The 15,801-nt window shown below is 43.0% G+C and overlaps 1 protein-coding gene across 1 annotated transcript; it reads right to left on the bottom strand.

Moving 5' to 3' along the window:
• Positions 1 to 10,925: 10,925 nt before the first annotated feature.
• LOC103076550 (olfactory receptor 476-like) lies at positions 10,926 to 14,481 on the bottom strand. Its single transcript, XM_082931020.1, is given in 4 exon segments — positions 10,926 to 11,025; positions 11,027 to 11,470; positions 11,472 to 11,898; positions 14,442 to 14,481. Coding segments are annotated over 4 exon segments (1,011 nt in total).
• Between the last annotated feature and the right edge of the window lie 1,320 nt (positions 14,482 to 15,801).

Below are 15,801 nucleotides of genomic sequence, written 5' to 3'. Positions count from 1 at the left end.
GCATGAACCCGTGTCCCCTGCATCGGCAGGCGGACTCCCAACCACTGCGCCACCAGGGAAGCCCCGAGTAAAACATATTTTTGAAATTAATTTTACCTGTTTCTTTTAATTAAAAAAATGTAACTAACTACTAGAAAATTTAAATTACATATGTGGCCCATATCTGTGGCTTGCATTAGGTTTCTGTTGGACCACGCTGCCTCAGTCCATCAGGACTTTTGGTTACCATAGGATGGGGACTCCTGGGTCCTGTCCTGGTTCTTCCTTCCCTCTTTAAGCTCAGGGAACTTGATTACTTCTCCATGATCATTACTTACTCCTTTTCATCCACAACCCTGAAAGAAGCAGCCGTAAGTCCTTTGACGAGATAAGGGAATAATATTCAGGAATTGCTAGGAAGAGGCAGTCACGGGAGAGGAGATACGGCAGACTGAGACCCCAGCCCAACCTTCTGTAGAAGGAAGGGAAGGAGAGGCAGGAAGCCCTCTAAGGCTAGTGGTCTAAACCAGGCTCATTTCTTCCTACCCACTGGGGACATTTGGAAACATCTGGAGACATCTTTAGTTGTCACACCGGGTGAGGTGGGGATGCTACTGGCATCTTAGGGTAGAGACCAGGGATGCTGAGAAACGTTCTGTAACACACAGGACAACTGCCACAACAAAGAATGATCCAGCCCCAGGTGTTCATAGTGTCAAGGTCGAGAGACCCTGACCTGCCTAGGAAACGCCTTTGATATCTGTGGCCAAAGACAGGAAGGGAGGCTGTGGACGCTGACACAGTAGAGGGGCCTGCCCCACCCTCTCCCATTCCCTGACTCTTTCTTCATCACCGGTGACTCATGGCCCTTGCCCTGCACTGAATCTGCCTGAACTCATCCTGGTGGAGAGAGAATAAGCTCTCCTCAAGCGTGACTCACATGCCCCAAGTCTCAGGTGGAGACCTCTCCCTGCAGGAGATAAGCCCTCTGGGGGAGAGGGCTAGAGAAGGGATTGGTGCAGAGGGTACATGGTTAGTTGCCACTCTTGTTCCCTTACCTTGCCGGTCTTTTTTTGTTTGTTTGTTTCCTGTTTCCAACTCTGCAGCTGCCCTGAGCTTACAAGAAGCTCCTGGTCAGATCTGACTCTACAGAATTGTTGGGCAGATAGCTATCAGAGTTGTTGGGCTGAGGAGGAAGCTGATGGAAGCAGATAGCGTTTTCTCAGAGAGAATAAAAACTGTGAATTTGCCTCCGGATTTCTTGCAGAAGCCCAGGTCTCCAGGGTCTGCAGCTGGGAGTAGCCCTGCTCGTGTTGGGATAGGTCCATTCTGTAACTCTCCCACCAGCTTTCATGGAGCCCTAATTCCAAACCCCAGCTCTGAAAGGCACACTCCCTGCCCTCAGGGAATTTACAGTCTAGCCGGGGATACAAAGCCTGCATACTTAAAATGATTTAAATGGCATTAAAGGGAACTCAGTGGTAACAGAGGCTTTAAAGGAGCAGCGAGTCAGGGTACAGAGTGATGACAGGGGTGCCCAGAACTGTGGAAAGAACCTGTGCTCTGGACCCCACTGGCTTCAGCTATATCCTGATGCTAAAATTTCCCAGCTACGTGACTTTCTTCAAGAAATGAAGGCACCTTAAAATCTAGGTATAAATGAGATTCTGCTTTCTGCCCCCATTCCCCACACACAGCTGGGTAGAGCCTGTCCCAAGGAGCAGTGCTGGGGGTTTCCCGATTGCCTTCCCTGTGGAAAATGGCTCACGTGTGCAGCTTGCTGATTTGGAGTATCAGCTCCTTACAGAAAGATGCAGCCTTGTAATTTGTAGCAGTTGTATTGGGCTTAAGGTAGAGGCATCCTTTCCTCGTTGTTCTTGGGAGAAAGATTCCTGCCAGTTATTTGGCCTCATGTGTCCTTCCCACAGGAGCTATAATTTACTGAGCATCTATTATGTGTCAGACACTAAGTAGGTACTTTGCTGCATTCTCTTATTTAAGTCAAGCAATAAGCATAATTGAATATCCTCTCTGTATTGAACACTGGGTCAGGGGCTGGGTGACTCGGACATAAGGTTAAAAAAAAAAAAGACAAAACAGGGAATTCCCTGGCAGTCCAGTGGTTAGGACTCCACACTTTCAGTGCCGAGGGCCCGTGTTCAATCCCTGGTCGGGGAACTAAGATCCCACAAGCCACAAGGTGTGGCCAAAAAAAAAAAAAAGACAAAATTCTAGTAGGGGAGAAAAACATGACATTTTCAGTGCTGTGTGTGTGTGCTGGTGTGGAGGTAAGTCATGAGTCTTGACTTGGTCTCCTGGCTGCTGATGAGGTAAGCTGCTAACTGGGTGATTCCCCCTGACTCAGGCACCTCACGTATACGCAGAGGCAGCTGGATAGCACAACCCCAACCCGAACCAGGCACCACATGTGTACCCAGAAGACCACCTCCAACTAAGCCAGATCTTTTCTAATTAGAAACTCAGGTGTAGGGGCTTCCCTGGTGGAGCAGTGGTTAAGAATCCACCTGCCAATGCAGGGGACATGGGTACGAGCCCTGGTCTGGGAAGATATCACATGCTGCGGAGCAACTAAGCCCGTGCGCCACAACTACTGAGCCTGCGCTCTAGAGCCCGCGAGCCACAACTACTGAAGCCCACGCACCTAGAGCCCATCCTCTGCAACAAGAGAAGCCACCGCAACGAGAAGCCTGCGCATCGCAATGAAGAGTAGCCCCTGCTTGCCACGACTAGAGAAAGCTCACGCGCAGCCAAAAATAAAACAAACAAACAAGTAAATAAATAAAAAATAAAACCCAAGGTGTCAGCAACCATTCAGGAACACCCAGGGACTTTGCTTTCCTAACCTGGGAAAGGGACAGTTCATAGTCTCCGGGCTCTGGAAAATGACCTCTTTTCTCCTCCCACATCATCAGATCTGAAGTTTTCCTAGGCTGTGCTAGATTGGGCTTCCTGCTTGAAAGTAAATCTTCCTTTTTTTTTTTTCCATTCAGCACTCAATCTTTGGTTTCTGGTAGTTTAAACATTTTTCTTTAACAAAGACAAACCAGAGCACAGAGGAAGGAATGATGGATTATGTGTGTAGGAGTCAGAAAAGTTCGGAGAAGAGGTTGCATTTAGGCTGGGACTGGAATGATAACAAAAAGATCCGTCAGGGGCTTCCCTGGTGGCGCAGTGGTTGAAAGTCCGCCTGCCGATGCGGGGGACGCGGGTTCGTGCCCCGGTCTGGGAGGATCCCATGTGCCGCGGAGCGGCTGGGCCCGTGGGCCATGGCCGCTGAGCCTGCGCATCCGGAGCCTGTGCTCCGCGACGGGAGAGGCCACAGCAGTGAGAGGCCCGCGTACTGCAAAAAAAAAAAAAAAAAAAAAAAAGATCCATCAGGCTGACAAAGCGATGAGGAAGCACATTCCAGGGGCTGGGAGGACCTGAGCAAAGGAAGACGTGTGCAAATGTATGACCTATTCAGGCCAGGCCAGGTGACTTGTTGGGGCTGCAGGGTAGGTGCTTGGTGGGAACTGTGAGGTGCTCCCTGGAAAGTTAGGGTGGCACAAGCTTGTAAGATAATACTACAGAGTTGAGAATTTTTCCCGTGGCCAAGCGTTGCAAACTCAAATACCTACAAGGACCACTCAGACACCTTAAATGAATGAAAAAGGTATTCTTATACATGGACACACTTTTTTGGGTGTGTGTGTGTGTTAATCTTACACCTATGGGGACATTCTTCACATCCAAAAAATAGATATTATCTTCCTTCATTCAAGGAGTATTGACCAAGCTTCTTCCATGCACCAGGCATTGTCCTAGGCACTGGCTACTTGTCTTGAAAGATGTACATCTCTAAGCCCTTATTTTCTTTTCTTACTTTTGCTAGAGATGTGAATATAATACATTTTCTCTACTATTATGAAAAAACTCAGGGCATGATCAAAAGGCAACAGACACCCCAAGAAGAGTGATGGGGAAGAATGGGGTGGGGAGAACTGCAGAATCTGTGTCCTGTTTAAAAGCGCAGCTCTGGCTCAGCACCAGATGATTATAACTATGCTGAGAATAAGACTGGTGGAATGCTCCAATTCAATTTTTCTTCCCAGAGAAAGTGGCAATAGGGATTTAAAAAATGTGATTGTATCAAAATTTTTATGTTGGCTAAAAACTTTAAACTTACTATATGCTGCCCACACACAACCAGTTGGCAGGGCGTGTTGGGGTCACGGGTGAACCATCAGTCCTCTGCCATCCTCTGCTCTAGGCAGCAGGCAGTGAGGGAATGAATACTGGATAGGCATCAAGAGTACTGGATGTCTATCCAGTGTTCATTCACCCCTTCTTTTTTAAAAACAGGATCCCAAGATTGTCAAGGTGGCCGTGTGCCCAGCTAATAACCATATTTCCCAGCCTCCCTTGCTTAGTCAAGTCATATGACTCCCGTGTGACTAAGTTCTGGCAAATGAGAGGCCAATGGTTGTGCTTGGCTGTTATTGAAAAGGCTACAAAAAGGGGATAGACAGCTGGCAATGTCCCCCATTCCTCCAGCTTTCTTCTTCAAATGGTAAAGTGATGGCTAGAGCTTCAGCAGTCATATTAGGCTAAGGGGCAGCCTTGAATATAGAAGCCATATTAGTGCTTGACAAAATACCAAAGACTGTGTAACTTAGACAACAGATACTAATTTTTTTCCAGAGTTATGGAGGCCAGAAGTCCAAGATCAAGGTGTTGGAAGGTTTGGTTTCTTCAGAGGCCTCTCTCCTTGTTTTGAAGGTGACCACCTTCTTGCTGTGTCCTCACATGGTCTTTTCTCTGTGTGTGCACATCCCAGGTATCTCTTTGTGTGTCCAAATTTCCTCTTCTTATAAAGACATCAGTCCGATTGTATTAAGGGCCCTGTCTCCAAATACAGTTACGCTCTGAGGTACCAGGGGTTAAGGTTTCAACATATCAATTTTGGGGTGGGGAGATAATTCGGCCCATAACAGAAATTATGCATGAAGGATGCTGGGACAGAACGATGCTGGCACCTGGATCTTCATGGAGTGTCCATATCAGTGTGAACAATTTCTAACCTTTTTTTTAAAAAAAATTTATTTATTTATTTTTGGCTGCATTGGGTCTTTGTTGCTGTATGCAGGGTTTCTCTAGTTACAGTTAATGGTGGCTACTCTTCATGGCAGTGCGTGGGCTTCTCATTGCGGTGGCTTCTCTTGTTGTGGAGCATGGGCTCTAGGCGTGCAGGCTTCAGTAGTTGTGGCACGTGGGCTCAGTAGTTGTGGTGCACGGGCTTAGTTGCTCCGCAGCATGTGGGATCTTCCCGGACCACGGCTCGAACCCGTGTCCCCTGCATTAGAAGGCGGATTCTTAACCACTGCCCCACCAGGGAAGTCCTAGCCTTTTTTTTTTTAAGTGGGATTCCATCACAATTCAGGACACATGGGGATTTGTTCTCTCTGATCCCTTTGTCATCCTGAAAAATCTCTTTGTTATCAATCTAGTCCTGGCTTCAACTTAACCTCTTCTGGGAAGCTTCTCTGACTCCTATAGGCAGAAGGCATCATAAGAAACCTTAGAAGTTTAAACCATTATAGTCAGATCTCTGTTGCTAGCAGTGGACGGCAATTCTTAGCAGATTCATGGGGCTTTCTGGAAGAAGGGGGATTTAGCCCAGTGTGTGTTTTCTGGAGGTTTGAGGCAGAGGAGGGATATTTGAGGGCAAGGGAGACCCTATCAGAGAAAACTAAACAGGAACACCAAAGGAGAAAAACTCCTGAAGCCAAAAAAGATCAAGAACTTTCATGTTTTCTGAAATGAAGTTGAGAAGTGTGTTTGGGGGATTCCATTACAATTCAAGTAGCCTGGGTTCTGTGCTCTAAGCTATTTTATGGTCTTCCAGTGAGACTCAGAGCTAGTCAGTTCAACCTCTCAGATTTGTTATTATTTTTTGATTATCTGTAAAATGGGGGTAATAATACCTTACTTATCTTACAATATTTGGTGAAGATCAAATAAAAGAATTAATGTGAAAATATTTTCAAAAATATATATGACCTATACCAGTGTTTCTAAAGTCATTTGTCTACCTCCTTCGTGATATTTTGCCTTGTGTATCACCTGTACTGTGATTTTTCTACAAATTGGACTATTCTAAACAATTTTTTATTAAAAATACTTTTTATCAGGATCATAATAAAAAGTAAAAATAAAAGCAACATAGTATTATTAAATGCTAGCTAGTTACTGTGAAGTGCTAAGGCTTGTTCTTAAAAAGGGAGACTAGATTAAGGAAGGTTTAAAGTCAAACTAGTACCAAGCAGAGACTTTAATTTTGACATAATCACAAGAGTTAAAAAGGAAAACTGGAAAAGGAAGAACTTTTCCATGATTCAGTTAACTGCTATTTAATATCATAGCTACATGATATGGTCTCACTCTTTTTTTGTAATTGAAGTCTAGTTGATTTACAATCTTGTGTTAGTTTCTAGTGTACAGCAAAGTGATTCAATTATACATATGTATATATGTATTCTTTTTCATATTCAATTTCTTTCTTTCTTTCTTTTTTTAATTGCGGTGTAGTTGTTTTACAATGCTGTGTTAGTTTCTACTGTACAGCAAAGTGGAGTTCCCTGTGCTACACAGCAGGTTCTTATTAGTTATCTATTTTATACATATTAGTGTATATATGTCAATCCCAACCTCCCAATTCATCCCACACCCCCAGCCCCGCTTTCCCCCCTTGGAGTCCATACATTTGTTTTCTATATCTTTGTCTCTGTTTCTGCCTTGCAAACCGATTCATCTGTACCATTTTTCTAGATTCCACGTATATGTGTTAATATACAAAATTTGTTTTTCTCTTTCTAACTTCACTCTGTAGACAGTCCATCCACATATCTACAAATGACCCACTTTAGTTCCTTTGTATGGCTGAGTAATATTCCATTGTATATATGTATCACACCTTCTTTATCCATTCATCTGTCGATGGACATTTAGGTTGCTACTATGACCTGGCTATTGAAAATAACGCTGCAATGAACATTGGGGCGCATGTATCTTTTTGAATTATGGTTTTCTGCGGGTATATGCCCAGTAGTGGGATTGCTGGGTCATATGGTAATTCTATTTTTCGTTTTTTAAGGAACCTCCATACTGTTCTCCATAGTGGCTGTATCAATTTACATTCCTACCAACAGTGCAAGAAGGTTCTCTTTTCTCTACACCTTCTCCAGCATTTATTGTTTGTAGATTTTCTGATCATGCCCATTCTAACTGGTGTGAGGTGATACCTCACTGGAGTTTGGATTTGCATTTCTCTAATAATTAGTGATGTTGAGCAGCTTTTCATGTGCTTCTTGGCCATCCGTATGTCTTCTTTGGAGAAAAGTCTATTTAGGTCTTCTGCCCATTTTTTGATTGTGTTGTTTGTTTTTTTGATATTGAGCTGCATCAGCTGTTTGTATATTTTGGAGATTAGTCCTTTGTCTGTTGATTCATTTGCAAATATTTTCTCCCATTCTGAGGGTTATCTTTTTGTCTTGTTCATAGTTTCCTTTGCTGTGCAAAAGCTTTTGTTTCATTAGGTCCCATTTGTTTATTTTTGCTTTTATTTCTATTACTCTAGGAGGTGGGTCAAGAAAGATCTTGCTGTGAGTTATGTCAAAGGGTGTTCTTCCTTTGTTTTCCTCTAAGAGTTTTACAGTGTTTGGTCTTACATTTAGCTCTTTAATCCATTTTGAGTTTATTTTTGTGTATGGTGTTAAGGAGTGTTCTAATTTCATTCTTTCACATATAGCTGTCCAGTTTTCCCAGCACCACTTATTGAAGAGACTGTCTTTTCTCCATTGTATATCCTTGCCTCCTTTGTCATAGATTAGTTGACCATAGGTGCGTGGGTTTATCTCTGGGCTTTCTATCTTGTTCCATTGATCTATATTTCTGTTTTTGTGCCAGTATCATATTGTCTTGATTACTGTAGCTTTGTAGTATAGTCTGAAGTCAGGGAGCCTGATTCCTCCAGCTCCGTTTTTTTTTTCTCAAGATTGCTTTGGCTATTCGGGATCTTTTGTGTCTCCATACAAATTTTAAGATTTTTTGTTCTAGTTCTGTGAAAAATGCCATTGGTAATTTGATAGGGGTTGCACCGAATCTGTAGATTGCTTTGGGTAGTATAGTCATTTTCACAATATTGATTCTTCCAATCCAAGAACATGGTGTATCTCTCCATCTGTTTTTGTCATCTTTGATTTCTTTCATCAGTGTCTTATAGTTTTCTGAGTACAGGCCTTTTACCTCCTTATGTAGGTTTATTCCTAGGTAATTTATTCTTTTTGTTGCAATGGTGAATGGGATTGTTTCCTTAATTTCTTTTTCTGATCTTTCACTTTTAGTGTATAGGAATGCAAGAGATTTCTGTGCATTAATTTTGTATCCTGAAACTTTACCGAATTCATTGATTAGCTCTAGTAGTTTTCTGGTGACATCTTTAGGATTTTCTGTGTATAGTATCATGTCACCTGCAAACAGTGACAGTTTTACTTCTTCCTTTCTAATCTGTATTCTTTTATATCTTTTTCTTCTCTGACTGCTGTGGCTAGGACTTCCAAAGCTATGTTGAATAATAGTGGCGAGAGTGGACATCCTTGTCTTGTTCCTGATCTTAGAGGAAATACTTCCGATTTTTCACCACTGAGAATGATGTTTGCTGTGGGTTTGTCATATATGGCCTTTATTATGTTGAGGTAGGTTCCCTCTATGCCCACTTTCTGGAGAGCTTTTATCATAAGTGGGTGTTGAATTTTGTCAAAAGCTTTTTCTGCATCTATTGAGATGATCGTATGGTTTTTCTCCTTCAGTTTGTTAATATGGTGTATCACATTGATTGATTTGCGTATATTGAAGAATCATTGCATCCCTGGGATAAATACCACTTGATCATGGTGTAAGATCCTTTTAATGTGTTGTTGGATTCTGTTTGCTAGTATTTTGTTGAGGATTTTTGCATCTATGTTCATCAGTGATATTGGTCTGTAATTTTCTTTCTTTGTGACATCTTTGTCTGGTTTTGGTAACAGGGTGATGGTGGCCTCATAGAATGAGTTTGGGAGTGTTCCTTCCTCTGCAAGTTTTTGGAAGAGTTTGAGAAGGATGGGTGTTAGCTCTTCTCTAAACGTTTGATAGAATTCACCCGTGAAGCCATCTGGTTCTGGACTTCTGTTTGTTTGAAGATTTTTAACCACAGTTTCAATTTCATTACTTGTGATCGGTCTGTTCATACTTTCTATTTCTTCCTGGTTCAGTCTTGGAAGGTTATACCTCTCTAAGAATTTGTACATTTCTTCCAGGTTGTCCATTTTATTGACTAGAGTTGCTTGTAGTAGTCTCCTAGGATGCTTTGTATTTCTGCAGTGTCTGTTGTAACTTCTCCTTTTTCATTTCTAATTTTATTGATATGAGTCCTCTCCCTCTTTTTCTTGATGAGTCTGGCTAATGGTTTATCAATTTTGTTTATGGTCTCAAAGAACCAGCTTTTAGTTTTATTGATATTTGGTATTGTTTTCTTTGTTTCTATTTCATTTATTTCTGCTCTGATCTTTATGATTTCTTTCCTTCTGCCAACTTTGGGTTTTGTTTGTTCTTATTTCTCTAGTTTCTTTAGATGTAAGGTTAGATTGTTTACTTGAGATTTTTCTTGTTTCTTGAGGTAGGATTGTACTGCTATAAACTTCCCTCTTAGAACTGCTTTTGCTGCATCCCATAGGTTTTGGATCATCGTGTTTTCATTGTCATTTATCTCTAGGTATTTTTTGATTTCCTCTTTGATTTCCTCATGATCTGTGTTCATCTCTGTTTGTTTGTTCTCTAATTCTACGTCTTTGTTATACATTTCTTGCGTCTTCTCGATCTTTGCCTCCATTCTTTTTCTGAGGTCCTGGATTGTCTTCATTATCATTATTCTGAATTCTTTTCATGGAGGTTGCCTATCTCCACTTCATTTAGCTGTTTTTCTGGGGTTTTGTCTGGTTCCTTCATCTGGGACATTATCCTCTGCCTTTTCATTTTGTCTATTTATCTGTGATTGTGGTTTTCATTCTGCAGGCTACAGGATTGTAGTTCTTCTTGCTTCTGCTGTCTGCCCTCTCCATATTCTTCTTCATTATGATTTATTATAAGGTATTGAATATAGTTCCCTGTGCAATACAGCAGGACCTTTTAGTTTATCTGGTATGGTCTCACACTTAAAAAACGTTGATGTACAAGAATTTGGCTTTATGGAGAGGTTTCCCCAGGGAAGAAAAGAACACAATGGTCTGAATTATTGTTTGTGCCAGACCCCATGTAAACACATTTTGTCTTAATGAGAACCTTATGATAACCAGTTGAGATGGGCGTTAGTGCCCCATTTCAGTTGGGAAAACTGAGGGTCAGGGGGTTGTGTACCTTGACTTGACATCACACAGTTGCCTAAAGAGAGAATCACTCAGAGGCAGCATGACTCAGGTGTGCCAAAGTCCATATTCTGCCCATACCACCTTATAATTCCATGATCTAGCCCCTCCTTATGACATATGGAATTTAGGAATAACTGTGCCCATTATCTGCTTGTAAGATGCATTTATCAGAAAAAGGCAATATAATGTATTGGTTGAGAACATGGTCTCTGGAGCCAGACTGCCTGGATTCAAATTCTGACTATGCTTCTTATTTGCTGTGTGACCTTGGGCCACTTACTCAGCCTCTCTGTGCCTCAGATTCCTAAGGGACAATAATAGTATTTATTTCAACCTCTTGTTGTGAAGATTAAATGGATTGATATGTGAAAGGTATTTAAAATAGTGCTGGCACATAATTCCTTCTATCCAAGTGTTAATATTATTCAGGTTTTATGTTGTCTCTACCATGGTATGGCTTAGGATAGAATGTTCCACTCTCTGTTAGGAAGGCAGCATGTCAAGGCATCCCCTCTTTAGAGCAGGCTTCACATCTTTATTCCTCAGGCTGTAGATCAGAGGGTTCAGCATGGGGATGATCACTGTAGAAGACAGACACGACCTCGTTCTGTTCCATGGAACTGTGAGAGCTTGGCTGAGCATACATGAAGGTGATGGTGCCATAGAAGAGGCAGATGACTGCGAGGTGAGAGGCACAGGTGGAGAGTGCTTTGCTCTGAGCCTTGAGGGAACGCATCCTGCAGATAGTCACCAGGCTGTAGGCATAGGAGACCAGGATAACGATGATGGTAAAGAGGATAATCAAGGCAGAAGATGAGAAGACAATGGCCTCAGCCTTGGCAACGTCTGCACAGGCAAGTTGGAGCACAAGGGGGATGTCACAGACATAGTGGTTAATGATATTGGGGCCGCAGTAGAGCGGCTTGAAGATGTACCCAGTCAATAAAGCTGAATTGGCAACAGAAGCCATATAAGTGGCTGCCACCAGTTGGACACGCCGCAGACGTTGGGACATGCTGGTGTGGTAGAGGGTGGTAGATGGCAGCAAATCGGTCATATGCCATAATGGCCAGGAGCAGACACTCAGCAGTACCGTGGAGAGTCATGAGGGTCATCTGCACCAGGCAGCCTGCAAAGGAGGTGGACTGGCTTGAGGTGAGGAAGCTCTGCAGCAGCCTGGGGGTGTTTAACGTGGAGAAGGAGGAGTCTATGAAGGAGAGGATACTCAGCAAGAATTACATGGGCGTGCGGAGCTGCGGGTCTGCGTGGATCAGGGTGATTGTGGCCAGGCTGCCTGTGAGGGTAACTGAGTAGATGAACAGGAAAGGTGCAGAGGATGCCCTTGAGCCCTGCCTGCTCTGTGAGCCCCAGCAGGAGGAACCAGGTGACGCAGGTGCAGTTCTTCGCTGTGGTGCCCCTGTCACTGCAGAGACACCAAGTAAGACATGCTTGTACCCTAGAGGCAGACCCTGGGGTCAGTGTCTGAAGCTCTTTTAATTCCTCCAGAATGGGTAGTGCTAGAGGAACTGGGGAGGGGACACTGGCATGAATTGATCACCTACTGTGAGTCATGTGCTAACTCATTTCCTAAACAGCTATTGAAACTTCATAATACTTTCTCATTTAAATATTATGCCCATTTAAGTATTCACAATAGCCAAGACATGGAAACAGCCTAAATGTCCATCGACAGAGGAATGGGTAAAGAAGATGTGGTACATGTATCCAATGGGATGTTAGCCATAAAAAAGAACGAAATAATGCCATTTGCAGCAACATGGATGGACCTAGAGATTATCACACTAAGTGAAGTAAATCAGACAGAGACAGACGGATAATATATGATATCACTTATATGTGGAATCTAAAATATGACAAATGAACTTATCTACGAAACAGAAACAGACTCACAGACATAGAGAACAGACTTATGGTTGCCAAGGGGGACAGGGCAGGGGGAAGGATGGATTGGGAGTTTGGGGTTAGCAGATGCAAACTATGAATAATCAACAAGGTCCTACTGTATAGCACAGGGAACTATATTCAATATCCTGTGATAAACTATAATGGAAAAGAATATGAAAAAGAATGTATATATACGTATAACTGAATCACTTTGCTATATAGCAGAAATTAGCTCAACATTGTAAATCAACTAGACTTCAATAAAATAAATTGTAAAAATGTATAGAACATCAAAAAACATTATGTCCATTTATATTTAGTGAGAGTATCAATTTGTCCAAGGTAAAAGAGCTAGTACATAAAGAACGTGGGATTAGAACTCAGTCCAAGTAACAATCGTATGTCTATTATATAGTTATAATAATTTTCTCTTCCCCAACTTTCCTGTTCCATGGAGAACTGGCATCACTAAGTGAGTGTTGGAGGCTGGTATGTTGGTCTGGAGAGGGAATACATGAAAGTGTTAATTTGTAATTTATTTGGGGGCAAAGCCTCCAACAGTACTAGTCCCCAAGGCCAGGGACATGGAAATCAGGCCTAATGTCATCATTAATATAAGGTGACTCAGTAGAGCAGTGATTTCTCCCAGTGTTGTAGGTTGAATTGTATCTCTCAGGAAGATTTGTTCAAGTCCTAACCCCTGGTACCTGTGAGTGTTACCTTATTTGTAAATAGGGTCTTTGCAGAAGTAATCAAGTTGAATCATATTCGATTAGGGTGAGCCCTCAATCCACTATGACTGGTGTTCTTATAAGAAAAGAAAATGGAGATACAGGAGATGATATGGGAGAATGCCATGTGAAGCCACAGATACAGATGCAAGGTGGCCATGTGAAGACAGAAGCAGAGATTGGAGTGATGCTGCCACAAGCCAAGGATGTCTGGGGCTTCTGGGAGCCAGAAAAGGCAAGGAAAGATCCAGCCCTTGAAGCTTCTGAGGGAGCACATCTCTGCCAACACCTTAATTTTGAGCTTGCAGCCTCCAGAACTACGAGGGAATGTATTTTTCTTGTTTTAAGTCACACAATTTGTGGTACTTTGTTACAGCAGCCCTAGGACACTAATACACCCAGCTGAGGACACTCCTGGCTATTGGTACAGGCCTCCTGAGCAGTTGTCAGGAGACTGGGCTTTCTTTTTTTTTTTTGGCCATGCCACATGGCATGTGAGATCTTATTTCCCTGACCAGGGAGCAGTGGAAGTGCAGAGTCTTAACCACTGGACCGCCAGGGAAATCCCTGAGACTGGGCTTTCAGATCCCTCTCTATTGACAGAGCTAATAATCCAAGGGGAGAAAATTAAACGCAATAAATTAAAACAAAGTCATTTGTTATTTATCACTAACTAAGAAAAATATTGGTATGGGAGAATAGGCAGCTACATTAAATATGAAAACTCCAGTTCGACAAAACCATGACCAAAGAACCAAAGTCTTGTGTTTTAGCTATAAATAACTAAAGGCAGTAAGATATGCCAGATTTGTGGTATTGGGGTCCAGTGCAGGGCATGGTTCTGAAGACAGACCTGGAGGTGAGCTCTTTCACCAGAGAGCACAGGTCAGAGTGTTCACACACCTAACCTCCCCAGAGGAGCCCTCATGTTTATGTAAGTTTTCTCAGCTGTTGTCATGCTCCCAAGAATTTGCCTCTAAGCATCCTCGCTTTTGGGGTTTTCAGATAACCAAGGCTGCTGTTCTGAGGGGAAGCCCTTGTATGGGATACTGGCCAGGGCCTTCTGTCACTGGTTGGACATCATTGGTTGGACATCAGTTCTGATTGGTTGAGTGTAGGTTCTGATTGTTGGAGCATCTGTTCTGATTGGTGCCCATGGCGTTCTGGTTGTTAAATATTTGGAATTCTGTATCATCTGGATGAGGCTGGGAACAAAGTAGGAATAAGGCAAGGCCTCTTCAGAGTATTTCAGGATAGCTAGAAATAAGTGGCGTCTGATCAAAGCTGGTAATAGGGCTTTGTGCTATCAGTATCTATTGGCATCTCGGCCTCTTGAAATATAAAAAGTATGTACAGATTTTACCTATGGAGAGCACCAGTGGGGTTGCTTCTTCTCTGCTCATGATGTTTCCTTTCTTAAAGAGGGATATCCATTGTGTAATGCACCTGACCCCCTCTTTTCCTGGAGGAGGGATGCCTTTTGTGATCAATGGGTTTGGCACAAGGCACTGAAAGTGTGTAGTTCTGCTTTGCTCATTGGAAGCACAGGTTCTGCTCTGCTCTATTTCTCCGTAATGTAGACCTTAAAACTAGGTCATTGTCTGTCTAATTTTTAAGAAGACCACTTACAAGGATGAGTCATGTTCTGCAGTACCAAGTTGCATCAGTGATGCAGGTGGTATTTTGCTCTCTGTCTGCGTTGCCTCTACCTCATCTCTCTTAATTGGTTCAGAATTAGCACAGAGAGGAGAGATGTTAGTTATTGTGGTCCTTAAAGACCTCAGCACAGAGAAAACCAGAAGGAAGCTGGCAGGGGTGCGTTGCTTGGCCTGTCTCTTCAATAATTCCATGACCTGGGCTCACTCATCTCTAGCACACTGACAGAGTTAAGGGGTGAGTTGGCTGAAACAATGGGTGTGATTGAACCCTGGAGCACCTGGATTCACAGTAATAAATTCCTGGATGAGAAAGCAGAAGGACAGCCTCCTCCAGTTCCTCTGCTAAGATGTTGATGAGGGGCTGCCATGGCAATGAGAGTGCATGAATGAGAATGAAGTGTCCTGACATGAAAGAAAAGAGAAGGCTTATCAAGGTCAGAAGAGGGGCGGCTCATGAAGGTGGAGGTCATCTCAAGATGAGAAAGTCCCTGAGAGTTTCTGAAGATCTCCTGTTCCCATGGATACCTTACAGAGCCAAGGATGGGTTCCACTTCTCTTGGGTACAGGAACTTGCCACTTTTGGCTATAACTTTAATTGCTTGATATTTGTGTGTAAAGTACAGTGATCAGTAGTTTGGAGTCTCAACTAATTTCATAAACAAATTTTTTTTTTTTTAAAATTTTGGCCATGCTGCATGGCTTGTGGGATCTTAGTTCCCTGACCAGGGATTGAACCCGTGTCCTCAGCAGTGAAAGCGAGGAGTCCTAACCACTGGACCACCAGGGAATTCTCAATAAATACATTTCTTTTGATAGAAAGAGCTTTAGTGAATGGGTGAAGAAACTGGAGTTTTCAGACCCCCAGGGTTAGTCCAGGTACATTTATTCCTTGCCTTTTACGGTGCACCACACCTACTGAGCTTGCGTGCCTCAACTAGAGAGCCTGCGTGCTGCAAACTACAGAGCCCACGTGCTCTGGAACCCTTGCGCCACAACTAGAGAGAAGCCTGCCCGCAGCAAGGAAAGATTCCCGCATGCCTTAACGTAGATCCCGCGTGCCGCAAT

This window comes from Lipotes vexillifer, unplaced genomic scaffold (genome assembly GCF_000442215.2).
Source record: "Lipotes vexillifer unplaced genomic scaffold, Lipotes_vexillifer_v1.1 scaffold977, whole genome shotgun sequence".
NCBI lineage: Eukaryota > Metazoa > Chordata > Mammalia > Artiodactyla > Lipotidae > Lipotes > Lipotes vexillifer.
The sequence above is the reverse complement of the archived record's forward strand: the minus strand, read 5'-3'. Positions and strand labels throughout refer to the sequence as shown.